General features: G+C 45.6%; 1 protein-coding gene across 1 annotated transcript in view; it reads right to left on the minus strand.

The window, feature by feature from the left end:
* Window positions 1-907: 907 nt before the first annotated feature.
* The window catches only part of wnk1b (WNK lysine deficient protein kinase 1b), a 35,679-nt gene continuing 23,306 nt past the window's right edge, over window positions 908-13,280 (minus strand). The window contains exons 12-37 of the mRNA XM_068649606.1: window positions 12,063-12,137; window positions 11,928-12,002; window positions 11,390-11,596; window positions 10,855-10,925; window positions 10,623-10,776; window positions 10,445-10,561; window positions 10,266-10,376; window positions 10,151-10,202; window positions 9,925-10,066; window positions 9,264-9,836; window positions 8,903-9,201; window positions 8,774-8,835; window positions 8,253-8,309; window positions 7,511-7,594; window positions 7,409-7,442; window positions 7,268-7,323; window positions 6,905-7,186; window positions 6,339-6,622; window positions 6,177-6,252; window positions 5,979-6,108; window positions 5,233-5,433; window positions 4,902-4,994; window positions 4,321-4,362; window positions 3,851-4,008; window positions 3,712-3,768; window positions 908-3,470 (exon numbers count right to left, since the gene is read on the minus strand). Of these exons, the coding sequence (XP_068505707.1) occupies window positions 3,090-3,470; window positions 3,712-3,768; window positions 3,851-4,008; window positions 4,321-4,362; window positions 4,902-4,994; window positions 5,233-5,433; window positions 5,979-6,108; window positions 6,177-6,252; window positions 6,339-6,622; window positions 6,905-7,186; window positions 7,268-7,323; window positions 7,409-7,442; window positions 7,511-7,594; window positions 8,253-8,309; window positions 8,774-8,835; window positions 8,903-9,201; window positions 9,264-9,836; window positions 9,925-10,066; window positions 10,151-10,202; window positions 10,266-10,376; window positions 10,445-10,561; window positions 10,623-10,776; window positions 10,855-10,925; window positions 11,390-11,596; window positions 11,928-12,002; window positions 12,063-12,137 (3,873 nt within the window). The 3' untranslated portion in view covers window positions 908-3,089. The remainder of the gene's footprint in view (window positions 3,471-3,711; window positions 3,769-3,850; window positions 4,009-4,320; window positions 4,363-4,901; window positions 4,995-5,232; window positions 5,434-5,978; window positions 6,109-6,176; window positions 6,253-6,338; window positions 6,623-6,904; window positions 7,187-7,267; window positions 7,324-7,408; window positions 7,443-7,510; window positions 7,595-8,252; window positions 8,310-8,773; window positions 8,836-8,902; window positions 9,202-9,263; window positions 9,837-9,924; window positions 10,067-10,150; window positions 10,203-10,265; window positions 10,377-10,444; window positions 10,562-10,622; window positions 10,777-10,854; window positions 10,926-11,389; window positions 11,597-11,927; window positions 12,003-12,062; window positions 12,138-13,280) is intronic.

Here is a 13,280-nt window from a genome sequence, read left to right on the forward strand (position 1 = left end):
GGTGAGATCAATGATGCTTTAAAATAGTTAAAATAAGTAAATTAAAGCAGAATGTAAGTGTGGAATGCAGATATATGATAACTGAGTGCGCAATCCAGTAGCAGCAAAGTCTGCCATTCAAGGCTAAATTGAGAGTCTAAAGTGCACGGAATCATAAAACAACCGCACCCGCATGGTTTCAGTGGTTTCCCCCATGATATGGCTTGTATGTGCTTAAGTAGTCGTAAAAAAGCGGAGCTGAACACAAACACTGCAAATGTACGCAAAACAATCACTTGAGAGCATGCGGGTCACTGAAGGACACTCACCAGTCGTTCCACTTCACGGACTCCTAAAAATTGCACGACCCTCACTTAAAGCTTGTCACAAACGTCTGAATAAATCAAATTTATTGAATTGTATATGTTGGAATGGCTTGGTTGGGGTATTAACTGATATACAACCTGAAAAGAAAGTTACAATACAAGGCTTTGTTTGAAATGTTTGTTGTTTTAAATTTGTAACTGAGGTCATAACATTCTCATCCCTTTTCGATGGATTTCGTCGATATATAAACATCTTATTTCTCTATTTTGATGCCCACTAAAGTAAATAATAGGGATTACTGTTTTGCTGCTCTCGTATGGACAAGATAGGTACTGCAACCACGACAGCGAATTAGACAAGTGTCCTGCTCTCGTGTGGATAATAAAAGTACTGCAACTAGGACGAGGAATTAAACCAGTGTCGCTGGTACAATAGTTCAAAGTCACGTCATTTGCAGTAAATAAATAATTAAGTGAAATTTTAAATGACTGATTTAGCTCGGGGGAAATGAAACCAAAGCATACTGCTGTTTTTTAATGTGTAATGTGTTCTGCTGATCCATCCACCGTGACCTAAAATTAAAAGAGAAAAACCCAGTGGCTGGCATTTCAACAACTTTTATTTATTAAGTCTTTACAAATAAAGTAACAAATGTCATTGTATTTGTTTTAATATGAAGCTTGAACACTCTCTATTTAGTGCAAAACATACCGTTAAAGGCTGCTGATGACTCCCCATGTGTTAAATTTCCACATCCAACCTTTTTTTTTTTCCCGTCAAATAGAGAGAAAAGAAACCACTGAGTTAGGTGCTGCTACACACAATAAAACAGCAGATAAAACAAGTGAGGATTGTTTTTGTTTTTGTTTGTTTGTCAACATCAGACATTGGGAATATAATAATTCTGTGCTCGAGACTAAACAGAAACAGCTGGAGAAAAGGAATTGATCACTTCTACGGCAAAAAAAGTCAGTCCTGCAATGGCGCAGCAATAGAATCTGCTATCTAAATACGAGCTAAAAGCTAATGCTACACCTCTGATGAAAACCGATTCACCCCACTTAAATGCAGGAACATTCACAATACGAACCGGCCTTTCACAGTAAAAGTCATCCAGTACAACTTCACAGTAAAGTCAACCTGTTGCTATTCAACACTGCAGATTCAGCCTGTGGGGGGGGGGGGGGGGGGGGGGGGGGGGGGGTTTAAAAGTAGGATGAAAATGGTCTTCGGGGGCCGACAGTGCGTGCAAAAAGTCTACACAGCCTTTTTGGAGTGTCTGATTTTTGTTGGATAAAATGATGGGTCAAGATAAATCACAAAATCCTGTATGAGAGAGGAAGTGGAAATATGTGGTTGCAAAATTGTGCACACCCTCTTAAAAGAGATATGTGGCTGTGTAAGGAAAAATGAATAGTTCAAAAGTCTAAAAAGTTTGTAACAATAAAAAAATCAAGACCAGGCAACTAAAAAGATGCAACTTATTTTTGGTTAACAAAGGCAGGTGAGTTTGAGGTTGATTCTAAACACAGCCACGTCCCTGTTGCATGAGGGTGTGCACACTTGTGCAACTACGTTTTTTTTTCATTTCTTATTTCTAAATTGAGTATTACACATTAATAACAAACTATTTTTAAATGTTTACTTGATCTTGGTATATCTTTTTAATACCACAAAAATACTAGCATCAGAGCAGGGTTGCGTAGACTTTTTATAACCACTGTAAGTTGCCCTTGCCCAAAAATTAAGGGGTTAAATAAAAAACAGGGTATCACGTTTTGTATTACTGACTGCCTGGTTGTCGAAATGTTGCATTCATTCATTCATAATTTGTCATTCGGTGATTTTGAATTAAAGGCAACATCTACTCAAGTGGCATGACGTCCTTCCTAAACTCGGCCAAATGGCGGCACTCTCACGTGGTCCTTGTGAAGCTCTCCAGTGTTTGGAGCGGGAAGGGGGCGAGCAAGGCACTGGAAAACAAATTCAGTTTCTTTTGTACATTCACATTCATCTAATAGGGCAATTGGAGAGAGTTTAAAGTGTCGTATATAACTACTGTGGAAGAAACAAAAAAATGTAGCTATCCATATTTGAAAACATTTGCAGGTCAAAATGGCGGCTGAATTGTTGTCGGTTAAGGCATTTTTTTTTAAGTTGAGAAAAATGGACACTTCCCCAATTTGTTCTGACTCCTAACAAACAATAACAATCACAGTGTTGTTTTTACACATCACACGAAAATGTGTGCGTAGAACAGGTCCGCCCAACAGAGGCATATTCGTATTTTTTTTAAATAGAACAATAACTATTAACAACGACATTCAAGAGGAGAAATAATCATCTCGAAAAAAGCCAACGGCGAGGCGTAGCCACGCAACACAAAATCCACCCGAATGGAATCTTGACAAAAAAAAAAATACTATACAAATGTTGTTCTGAAGGTCACTTTTTTTTGTCAGCCAACGTTTCTCGTTTCCAACGTTTCTCGTTTTATTGCTTTGATTCGAGAGGGGGGTGGGGCTACCAACTGTGTTCCTATTTGCATCCTAGTGAATGCTAAGACGGCCTCCTCCACTTTATACACACATTGCACGTGTTAGCATGTTAGCTAGACCAGCTACAAGCAAAGACTATGGAGCAAAATGGAGGCGCTCTTCAGTGTTGTTGTGCTCTCTCAAGTTTCACCCAAGTGCACCCGCTCAAACCTCTTTGGCAAACTTCCTCGTTTTCAGTCACGGAGTCCGGTCTGGTCGCCGTTCTGACGAGCCCTCTACTAACCACTACGTGGTCCTCATGTTGGGCCCTCCAGGGTTGCTGACCGACTTGTGCATGAACGTGTGCATGGGACCCTGACTGATCTGGCCGCCAGTCGAGGCGGCGTAAGGGCCAAGCGGCTGAGAGGCGCTGACCAGCCGGGGTCCGCCGTGGGCGGGCCCGGACCACTGCGCGGCGTAGGCCGGGGCGGGCACGTACGGGATGAAGTGCGGTGGCGGGTGAGGGTGGGGCGGCGTCGGGGAGGTAGGGGGCTGGCACAGCGAGCCCTTGCGGGAGGCCGGAGAGGTAGTCGGGTTGGACGGGAGGTGGGCGGAAGTGGCGGTGCTGCTCGGGCACAGGTGGCTCGGGGCGGAAAACTTCCTGCCTAAATTAGCGGACTGGATCACCTAAAGACGAGGAGATCATCAAATATAATTATGTCTAAGTATCGGTACTCATAACAACGCTATATTAGCTTTAATGGTTATAATACTGCGACTGTGATGCTATTTGCTAGCACGTCTATGGTGTTTTGCATTAAGTGTTAGCATTAAGCTAGCAGGAAATTCTATTATTATTCTATTATTTGTTAGAAAACAAACTGAGATTTAAACTATTTTTTGTCACAAGGGCTCAAGTGTAGCCTACCTCGTAGCTGTGTCCTTGTGGTGGTGCCTGCTGCAGTTGTTTACTGCTCTTCTTCCCCTGGAATATAAAATAAAATCATGGCTTAAAATGCATTATAACACCATTCTATGCTTTCTTGGGAGAGTCAACAAAAAATGACCTGTGAAAGGTCTCTGGCCCAATTGTCCACCAATTTATGAAGATCATCAGTGAACGTCCCTTTGCGCTGGTGAGGGGCTGACATATTGAGACACTGGGAGCCCCCCTGGCTTTGAGACAGGGGGCCGGAACCACTCACTGCATTGGTGCTATTGGTCCCTGTGACCCCCCCCCCAAAAAAAGTAGTGAGATGTCACAATGATAGACTATCTTTAAAAACTAAACTACACAAAATGAAAAACGCAGCATGGAATTCTGGGTAATGTATTCTAAATGGTAAGAGAATGAGGCCACATTTAAGGTTAACTCACGGGTACATGCATGTATGAAGTCAATTCAAGCACTTTAGTCAAGCTAACCACCAGTTGCGACGCTCACGCCGGCTGACATGACGGAAAATAAAGCAAGCGCGAGGATGGATGGAAAGCGAAAGGGAAGAGCAGGAAAAGAAACAAGAAGAGAGATAGTTACTGCAAAGCTGGTTGCAGGGGCAGACTTTTTTCACCATCTTCCCTGCACGGCACCCAGAAAGCAAGAATGGGAGGATTGGAAGAGAGTTTACAATTAAAATCCCCAAATGAATCAAAGACATGATTATTCTTTTGTTGACAGAAAAACTCTTACTGAGAAAGATAATGGTCAGTAAACTACAATTTTTTTAACACAATTTTCGGTTCAGGTGATGAGAAAATGAAGCTTCAAAATTGCTTCATGAACCAGTTGTATTTTTGCCTCCTCTAGATGGCACTGTTGCCTTAAAAGGAATTAAATCAATGGCAAGTCAGTATGCTCTCCACTCAATGTAAGACCAAAACAACTGGTTCATGAAGCAAATTTGAAGCCTCCCTACAAAAAAAAAGAAAAAAAAAAAGTCCAGTCCGGACTGTCAAATGCATTCCAAAATGATGCTATAACCGAGCGAAACTGTCACGTCAATTTGTGTCGTCGCAAAAATCGACACACAAGGTGATTTTTCGAACGTGATGATTGTACATGAAGGCAAAATAGAGGAGAGACATGTAGGAAGGCAGAGAAATGAAAGCGGTACACACAAAGAGCCAAGCAGGGCGTACTCAGAAAGCGCGTCCTCCTGCCGCCAGGCTTCAAGGCCAAACGCTCGGAACCCCAGTTGAACTTTACGCAGCCTGAGTGAGGAGATGAAGACGGGCCGGGTGAGGGACGGGCGGGGGGGGGGGGGGGGGGGATAAAGAGTGCAACAAAAAGAGAGATGGGACAGAGAAGACATTGGAGTTATTGCAAAGAGACAGAACTCACAGGAAAGGAAAGGTGAGCGGCGTGTTCGAGTGAGTCGCGACACACAAGCGTGCTGTTTGTTTGCGAGGCCAAGATGGCGAGCGCAGACGTTCTTCCCCTCGAGCCTACCTGGGGTGGCAGCGCACAAACTGGGCATCGAGGGCGCCGCCGAGCTGGTGTAGGCCGAACACAGGATGTCGCTGGAGGGAGCCGTTTTGAGTTGCCGCTCGCTGCTTAAGTCGCCGCCGGGCTCCGCTAAACCTCCCGCCGCTAACTGAGCTAGCTGGGCGGGGCATGACGCCGGGACGCTCTGGTCCGCCAGAGTGCTGCCTGGAAACGACGGAGGGCGGCGGGGAGGCAGGGTGAGCGGCACGGGGGAGAGAGGGGGGTTGTGCGCACACACAGACAGCAGGTGTCCAAAACACACACGCAGACACACACGCAGGAAAACAGACAGGGGGAGGCAGTCAGAAATGTTCAAGCTTGGAGCCTGGAGGCAGCAGCGCCCACCCGCGCGCACGTGGAAACCAAGCGGACACACGTAAACACATAACGGTACATCACGTAAAAGTTTGCAATGACTGAAAATACACTGGCAAATTTTTTTTACAGTGGATATAAAAAGTCTACACACCCCTGTTTAACAAATGAAGAATATATTCCAAAAGCATTCCTGAACAGCTGAACTTTAAATGACATTTAACATAAAATGTGAATCCTTCAGCAGGACCGCAGCCATATTCAGTCTATGAGAGGGTGTGCACACTTACGCAACTACAAAAAAAGTGTTGAAATTATTGAGCTTGTCATTTGCACAAGGGCGTGTGGATTTTTTATACCCACTCTGAACTGTCTTTAATAGTAGTGAGGCCCACCTGGCTGAAGTGGACTTTTGCTGCCGTGCGAGGAACTGGTCCTGGACGATTTTGTGGATTTGCTCTTGGTGGGTCGCCTCCGCCTACCGGCCAAGGCGATGACCGGAGGAAGAACGGTGGGTGGAGGAACCTACGCCCAAGACATCGCTTGGTCTAGAAACTTTTTGCTAATCTACGAAATTCACTTGTGTCACTTACTTTTCCAAGCCTGGTGAACAAACCGTCAATCTCTTCCTTCTGCCGCGAGTGGAGGGCCTGAATCTCGCTCAAGTGTCTGGTGGAATTTAAAAAAAAAAAAAAAAAAATGAAAACATGATGAGTTAGTCAGTCTCCACAAGAACCGTATTGCCGCCGCCTCACTTTTCTCGGAGACGATTGATTTCCTTCTTAAAGTCCTCGTCCTCGTCTTCCGAGTCGTTGTCGCTACTCATGTAGGAGTTGTTGAAGGAGTTGCCGCTGTTTAGACTTGCTATGGAAACTTTGCGGGCAGTGTCTGGACTTGGGAGGGGGTTGGGCTTGGCTGGTCCGTTCGCCGCGGCCGCCGCCTGGGCAGCGGGTGGTGGACTCGGCCCGGGCTCGGTGCTCTGCTCTTGGGCTCGACTGACGGCAAATCTGCCTACTTTAGCCTCAGAATTGGTGGTGACCTGTATTAAAATACAGACATGTACGTTTTTAAGTTAGATGTAAGTTGAGGACATTTTTCTGCCCCTAGGTGGCATTAGTGTTTTACGAGGAACTCGTACATTCCTAGCCGGGCATACATCCTACCCACTCTCAAAGGAGTGTCCTGTAGCAAGCTAGCGGTAGCAACCTAATGCTAACTAGCGGCCTACCATTGCTGTTTTGATTGAATTCATTCTTCTCTATATCATATGACATTTAATGCATTTGAATGACATGCAGGAACCCAGAAGAAAGTTTTCTACCTGGAAGCGTCCGATGGTTGTGGGAGGCGAGAGGCACGGGGAGGCCAGAGGGGAAGGGCGTTGGGACTCGCCTATCATTTTTCTAGGAAGTCCATCGACCACATCTCCTGATGCTCCTCTCACTTTGAGCGAGGAGCCCTTGTGCAGCGTGTTCTCCGGGCTGGAGAGATTAGAAGAGGACGATGACGAGGGAGTGCTGGAGGAGGATGAAGAAGAAGTGGTGGAGGAGGATTCCGTGCAGGTTGGGCACTGCTTTGGAGGCTCTTCAGTGGACAGCGACACCTTCGCAAAGATGGGGAAAATGAAAAAATAAGAGCGTGGAACCAGGAACTGGGTTAAATGATTTCTTGGAGCTCTTCAAACCTGAAATCTCCCGAGTTTGATTCCACTTTGAGGAGCAGCAGCGGAGGCGTCTTCCTCTGGAGATAAAGAAGCTAAAAGTTAAACAACACGTAAAATAATGAAATAGCAATCGTGAAAGAGATCGCAAGTTGCTATACATACTTGGTTGTCCCACCAGAGGAGCAACCTGGGAAGCCTAAAATAAACATGGAGGACACAAATGATTAAAAGTGTGTGTATAAAATGTGGAACACGTGTGTGTACCTGAGTGGGTGTGCTAATAGGGACATTTTCGGGGCTAAGGGCTCGTCTCAGCTGAGCATCCAGATCCTCCAGAGGCTGCTGGGACTGCAGAAACACAATTAGAGAATTTGTTTTGCTTGTAGACGACTATTTTGAATTCAATCGAACGTCTATATAAATTTAAGAGTGAGATTTTTTCTTAACTCATTCACTGCCATTGACGGCTGAGTTATTCGCATGACTTTTTTTTTTTAGGGGAATGGAATAATTCCATTTGCATTAAATTCCGTAGAAACACAGAAGTACATCTAAGATAAACTCAATTTTTCCTCCAGACATAAATCATTCAAAGCGCAGTAAAATTTAACTGCAGTCAAGTCATTTTAATCCAAGCAGACACGTTTCGCCCGCGGGAGTTTCGTAAGAGGCAGCGAGTGAATGTCAGCGACTCCCACATTTTTATTGAGCGCGCTTCTGGCGCTTGAAGGGAAAATTATTTTTAGACAGACATCGGCCGTCACAGACACAACAAAACAGTCTGGGGGATAAGAGTCTATTGTGTCTCAGGTAGTTTGTCAGCGAGTGCTTCTTTTGCACTAAATCTGTCAGTTTGAAACGACGTCATTGCTCTTTCCAGCCTCACTGATTATTGCTCAGCATCCTCCATGCAGCAATCCTCATAAAACATTCAACATTAGTAAAAGCAATAAGACATGATGGAGATGAATGGTACTCTTAAATAGCAGCAAAAAAACAACAACACCTGAGTGAGATATGGTCCAGGGAGGAACGCCGGGAGTTCTGAAGAAGGAGAACTGGTCTAATCCCGGAGTGGAAAGCGGGAGAGATGAGATTTGAAGACGGGGGGGGGGGGGAAAAAGTCAGTGAACTTGCATGCAGAAGGAGTTGTGAGGAAACGTGTTAATACATGGTGAGCATTTCCTTTAAATGTTAATTGGCAGGGTTACCGACAGTTTTAGTCAGATTCAAGAAAAACTCAGTGGTGGAGGTTGGGTGTCAAACTTATCATAAAATAAAGACAACTAAATGTGTAATAAAAACAACCAAAAGGCTTCCGCTAACAAGGTAATTTAGCTTAATGCTAACATACAATGCAAAACGCTGTCGAGTGGCTAATGAATAGCATTGTGCGACGATTTTATACCGACGATATATTTACTCACGCAAACACATGCCATAAAATAATACTGGTATGCATATATTCTTTATCCTCGGTGAAGAACTATTATTTTGGAAATTTGAACGCAGTTCAAAGGTACTCACCGGTACCCTAGACAAGGGTGTTTTGGATGGAGTGGTCTGGCCAAAGGTGGCGGCAGAGTTTGCTGGAGGAAATAGTAAAAATGATATCAGTGAATGAGAAATTTGAGGACGGCCATCAAAAAGCTGTACCTGCAGGTGCAGGTGCAGGAGTGGAGCTAGGTGTGCTGGGCCCCTGAACGGGGCTGGGCGAGCCCAGCGCCAGGGTGGTGGGAGGCTGAGGAGTATTGGCCGTCTGGCCGGAGCCAATAGAAGTGGCGGGAGTGCCCAACGGGGAGGAGGTCCCGCCTGCTGAGTTGGCGTCGGCCTGCGGTGAGTCCCCCTGAGGGGAAACCGCCCCTCCGCCGAGATCCATGAAGAGCGAGCGCAGCTTCTTCTCTAGAGCTTGAATGTCGTCCGGCTTGCTTTGGCACTCCATGGAGGCGTCACACCTAGGAGGGGAATATCACCAAAATTCAACCTAATTGACTTTCGGATCGCCGATAAAACTCACCTTGAGTCGCATTCCCCACAGTGAGTGTGCGTCTGCCCGGGCTGGGCGGTTATTTGTGGCTGCGAGTGCACCATGGTGGGTTGCACTGAAGAAACGTTGGAGGAGGAGGACGCCGGCGGCGCGGGGAGGACGCAGGAAGAGCTGGATGAAGCCAACGAGGTGGGGGAGAGCGAGCGATGGTCGAGGGGGGGTTCGCTGGCCGGAAGGCTGGAGGAGGGCGAGGTCACCACGGAGGGGGGAGGGGATGCGAGCATTGTCGAGAGGATGTTGGAGACACCGGTGAGGGGTAAAGTGGCCGAGACCGAAGCGGAAATGGACGCCTGGGAGTGATTCACCACAGCAGAAGAAGAAATAGGAGACGCATCGGAGGGCTCCTGGTTTGAAGTTGGAGCGGCAACGCCATCTGAAGCCTCGCCCGCCGGAGTGGACACTGGAGGGTGGGCGGAGTGGATGGAGGCGGGGGCGGTGCTTGGTCCAGGATCCAACTGATTTTTGTTCTGTCGTAACTCCGAGAAGGCTTGCTGTAAGCTGACAGCTCCCGCCGATTTTGACAACTCCAAACCTTGAGTTGAGCCACCAAAAAAAACAAAAAAAAAACAAACTGTGACTTATGGCTGGTTGAAAAATAATAGCTTCATCAATCAAATCGATAAAATGCTCACCTAATTCAACAGAAGCTGCACGGGAAGGTAAGGGAGAGGTCGGAAAGCTCAGTTCCTTGATTCTGGCCTCGGGTACGGGGCTGACGATGAATTTGCGCCCGGCTGAGTGGACCACTTGTCCTGTTGCGCTGGGTGCCGTGTCTAAAAAAAACAAAAAAAACAACAACAAAAATTGTTTGTGCATCTCCAAGTAACAAAGCTTTGTTTCCGATTAATGATGATCACCTGGCATGGGGATTGATATCGCCAGATTCTGCTGGGCCGTGTCACCGCTCATCTGGAAGCCAATCCAACACGATTAATCGCGATCGACTGCATAACGACGCGCCATTGGACTCACCTGCCCGCTTGTGTCCCTCTCCAGGCCTTTTTTATCGGCGTTCTCGATTACCTCCCGGACCTGCTCGATGAATGACTCCCTCTCGCTCTCCAGGATGAACTCGCTCTGGACCTGGAGACCATGACGGCGATTTTTAGGTCCCCCGGCATAGGTTGTTAGGAAGTGTTGATGAGTCATACCATGATCTGGGCGATCTCCTCCGGGTTGTCTCCGTCCAGGTCGAACCTGAAGGTGACCATCTTCCTGTTGTGAGTCTCCAGCTGGCATTCCGCTACTCTGTCGCCACGGTTGGATATCTTCACATGGACACAAAAACATGAAGAACCTGGCACAAAGGAGTGTTTTGAATCTTATTACATTTAAAACGTTGAGTTTGGCCTTGGAGAACTTCTCGTGCCGCGACCGGCTTCTCACGGAACGTCTCTGGTGTCGTTTGGTGGAGCGGCCTTCGTGACGACCACCGCCTCCTCCCTCGTTGCCGTCGCTGAGGCCAGAAGCCTCAGAGTAGCCGCTGAAATGGGTCAGAGAACTAATAAAAATATGCACGGGTACGTAATCGTGCTCAGGATAATAAAGCGTCTATTATTACCTCTCTATGGATGCTTGGGTTAAGGGCGCCAGCAGCTGGAAGTGGGAAAGGTCCGAGGGTTGGGACACAGACTGAAATGCAAGCGTTCGAGTCAAAATATAAAAAATATATACATCATCATCACACTGAGGCTGGACGATTCATCAAAATTTCAACCTGGGTTTTGATTTTGGAAGAAAAAAAAAACGATTGAACATGCAGAACTACGCAGAGTTTCCAAGGTTTGTGAATTTGATTTCAATCTCAACAAAAATAATCTTAAATAATAATATAATAATAATCTTTAAATTATAATCTAAAATAAAAATATTAATAGATAAAAAATAAAATAATATAATAATAGTAAATAAATAAAAAATAGAATAATATATGTTAATATATTATTATATTAATATTAATATCATAAAAATCTTTCTTTTTCTTAATCGTCCAGTCGTTACATCATACACACACATTTGGGGGAGTCAACAATTCACAGCTAAAGGTTTGGGTTCTATTCGGAACCTCAGGGAGCAGGTCCATTTTCGCCTTGTACCTGGGGAGGGGCTTCTGTGGCAGGGGCGGGGACTATACTGATGATTGGCACCGTGGTGGCCAACAGCTGGGACGGGGGCGCGGGGAGAGAGGGGACAGGAAGCGGCAGCGGGCAGGGAGGGGAGGCCACGGCCGCTGTCGGCACGGTGACGGGAGGGGGCGGCGAAGGAGCGCGGCTCGACGTGGTTGCGGGAGCACTCGCACCGGGCTGAGGTGAGGAGGAGCCGGGAAAAGGAGGAAGAGGAGACAGAAAAGGAAAGATAAGTCAGGAAGAGGGTGGACTGAAGGAACATGTAGGAAACGGAGGAGCACACACACAGCGCCACCGAGGTTACCTGAACCAACGCTCGGGGAGTTTGGTAGAGAAAAAAAATGCGTTTGATACTTGGGGATGGGCTGAGGTCACATGACTGAACACACGAGATAATGACACAAACCCGACACGGGTGGCATGCCGAGGAATGCAGAAAAAAAAAAAAGCTCATGTGAGTGATGTCATTAAAGTCAATATGCTGGATGAGGAACACGTGCGAGTGTACCTGCGACTGCAGCAAGGAAATATGGGCGGGGCTCTGGGCTGATGATGTCACCGATGACTGGATAGAAACACCCACCTGTCGAGAGCAATTCTTTGAAGCCTTCAGAAGATAAAGAAGGAGATTTAGTTTGCTTACCTGCTGGGTGGTCCCGGGCTGGGAAGCCGCCGGGGCTAACAGCGGGGATCCCGGGGTGGGCTGGGCGCTCGAAACCTAACATTTGCCAAATTAAAAAGAGAAGCAAAAAAAAAAACAGGAATTAGTATTTGTGGATGGCTTCCCGATGGGAAAATACATGAGTGCAAACGCAAGGTACTTCTATTAGTCTACATTCCGTTCTTGTGTATGCACACATGAAATGGTCCGAGATAATCAAACTACGCAGCGTTCGCAAAACTCGGGGGTTAGGCTCGTTAGGCGGGGATTCGTCTTCATGCAGTTGGCAAATTAATGGCAATAATATTAAGCGTGGGTTACGCTCACATGAAAAACAACCAAAATGCTATTTTCCTTTTTTCTTACCCTTTGTACTCAAATGTCACATGAGTAACATGCCAGTCATATTCAAATTGGGATTATCAAAGCAAAAAAAATAAAATAAAATACCCTTAGAAGGCTGCGTACAACGTTATACTTGTCAAGACGGGAGCTTAAACAAGTATAGTTGCGGCACGTTGACTAACCGGACAAGAAAGGATACAACTGACAAAAAAAAAAAAAAAAATCGCACAACAGAAACAGAAATGAAAACAACGATGAATACCACACAGATCCTATCAGCTTTCTAAGGGTTTGACGAGTTGCAGCTGTGACCTTTGAACCCTGCAAAAGACGGTAATAACCAAATGGGAAAGCTGCAAATAAAATAAACTGAATCGAAGCAGTATGACACAAAGCTGGAAAATAAAATTCAAGACGGTAATAACAAACAGGGAAAGCTGCAAAAAACAAACAAACAAATGAATCGAAGTGGTACAAAAAAAAAAAAAAAAATCACAAAAAAATTCACTATTGAACCTAAGCCTCCGTCAATTTGTTGTATGTTTTAGTGTGTTTGTCCGCACAAATCAACAAAGTCTTGCAGCTTAATGACCATTAAAACACAGCCATTTAATTTTACTTAACACATCTCATGAAGCGGTAAATAAATTGTATTAAAGCAAACGACTTTGGATTTGTACGCGCGTAATTTTCAAGTATACCAAATGAATGGGATACCCGTACAAACAACACATGTTGTCTTCATATATGGACATATATGAACATACAGACAAAATACTACTTACTTCATATAAGACACAAAAAAAAGGAGGCTTAGGTTGTTTACAAAGCTGGTACACAACAGAGCAAATCTCA

This window comes from Syngnathus scovelli, chromosome 22, assembly GCF_024217435.2.
Source record: "Syngnathus scovelli strain Florida chromosome 22, RoL_Ssco_1.2, whole genome shotgun sequence".
Classification (NCBI taxonomy): domain Eukaryota; kingdom Metazoa; phylum Chordata; class Actinopteri; order Syngnathiformes; family Syngnathidae; genus Syngnathus; species Syngnathus scovelli.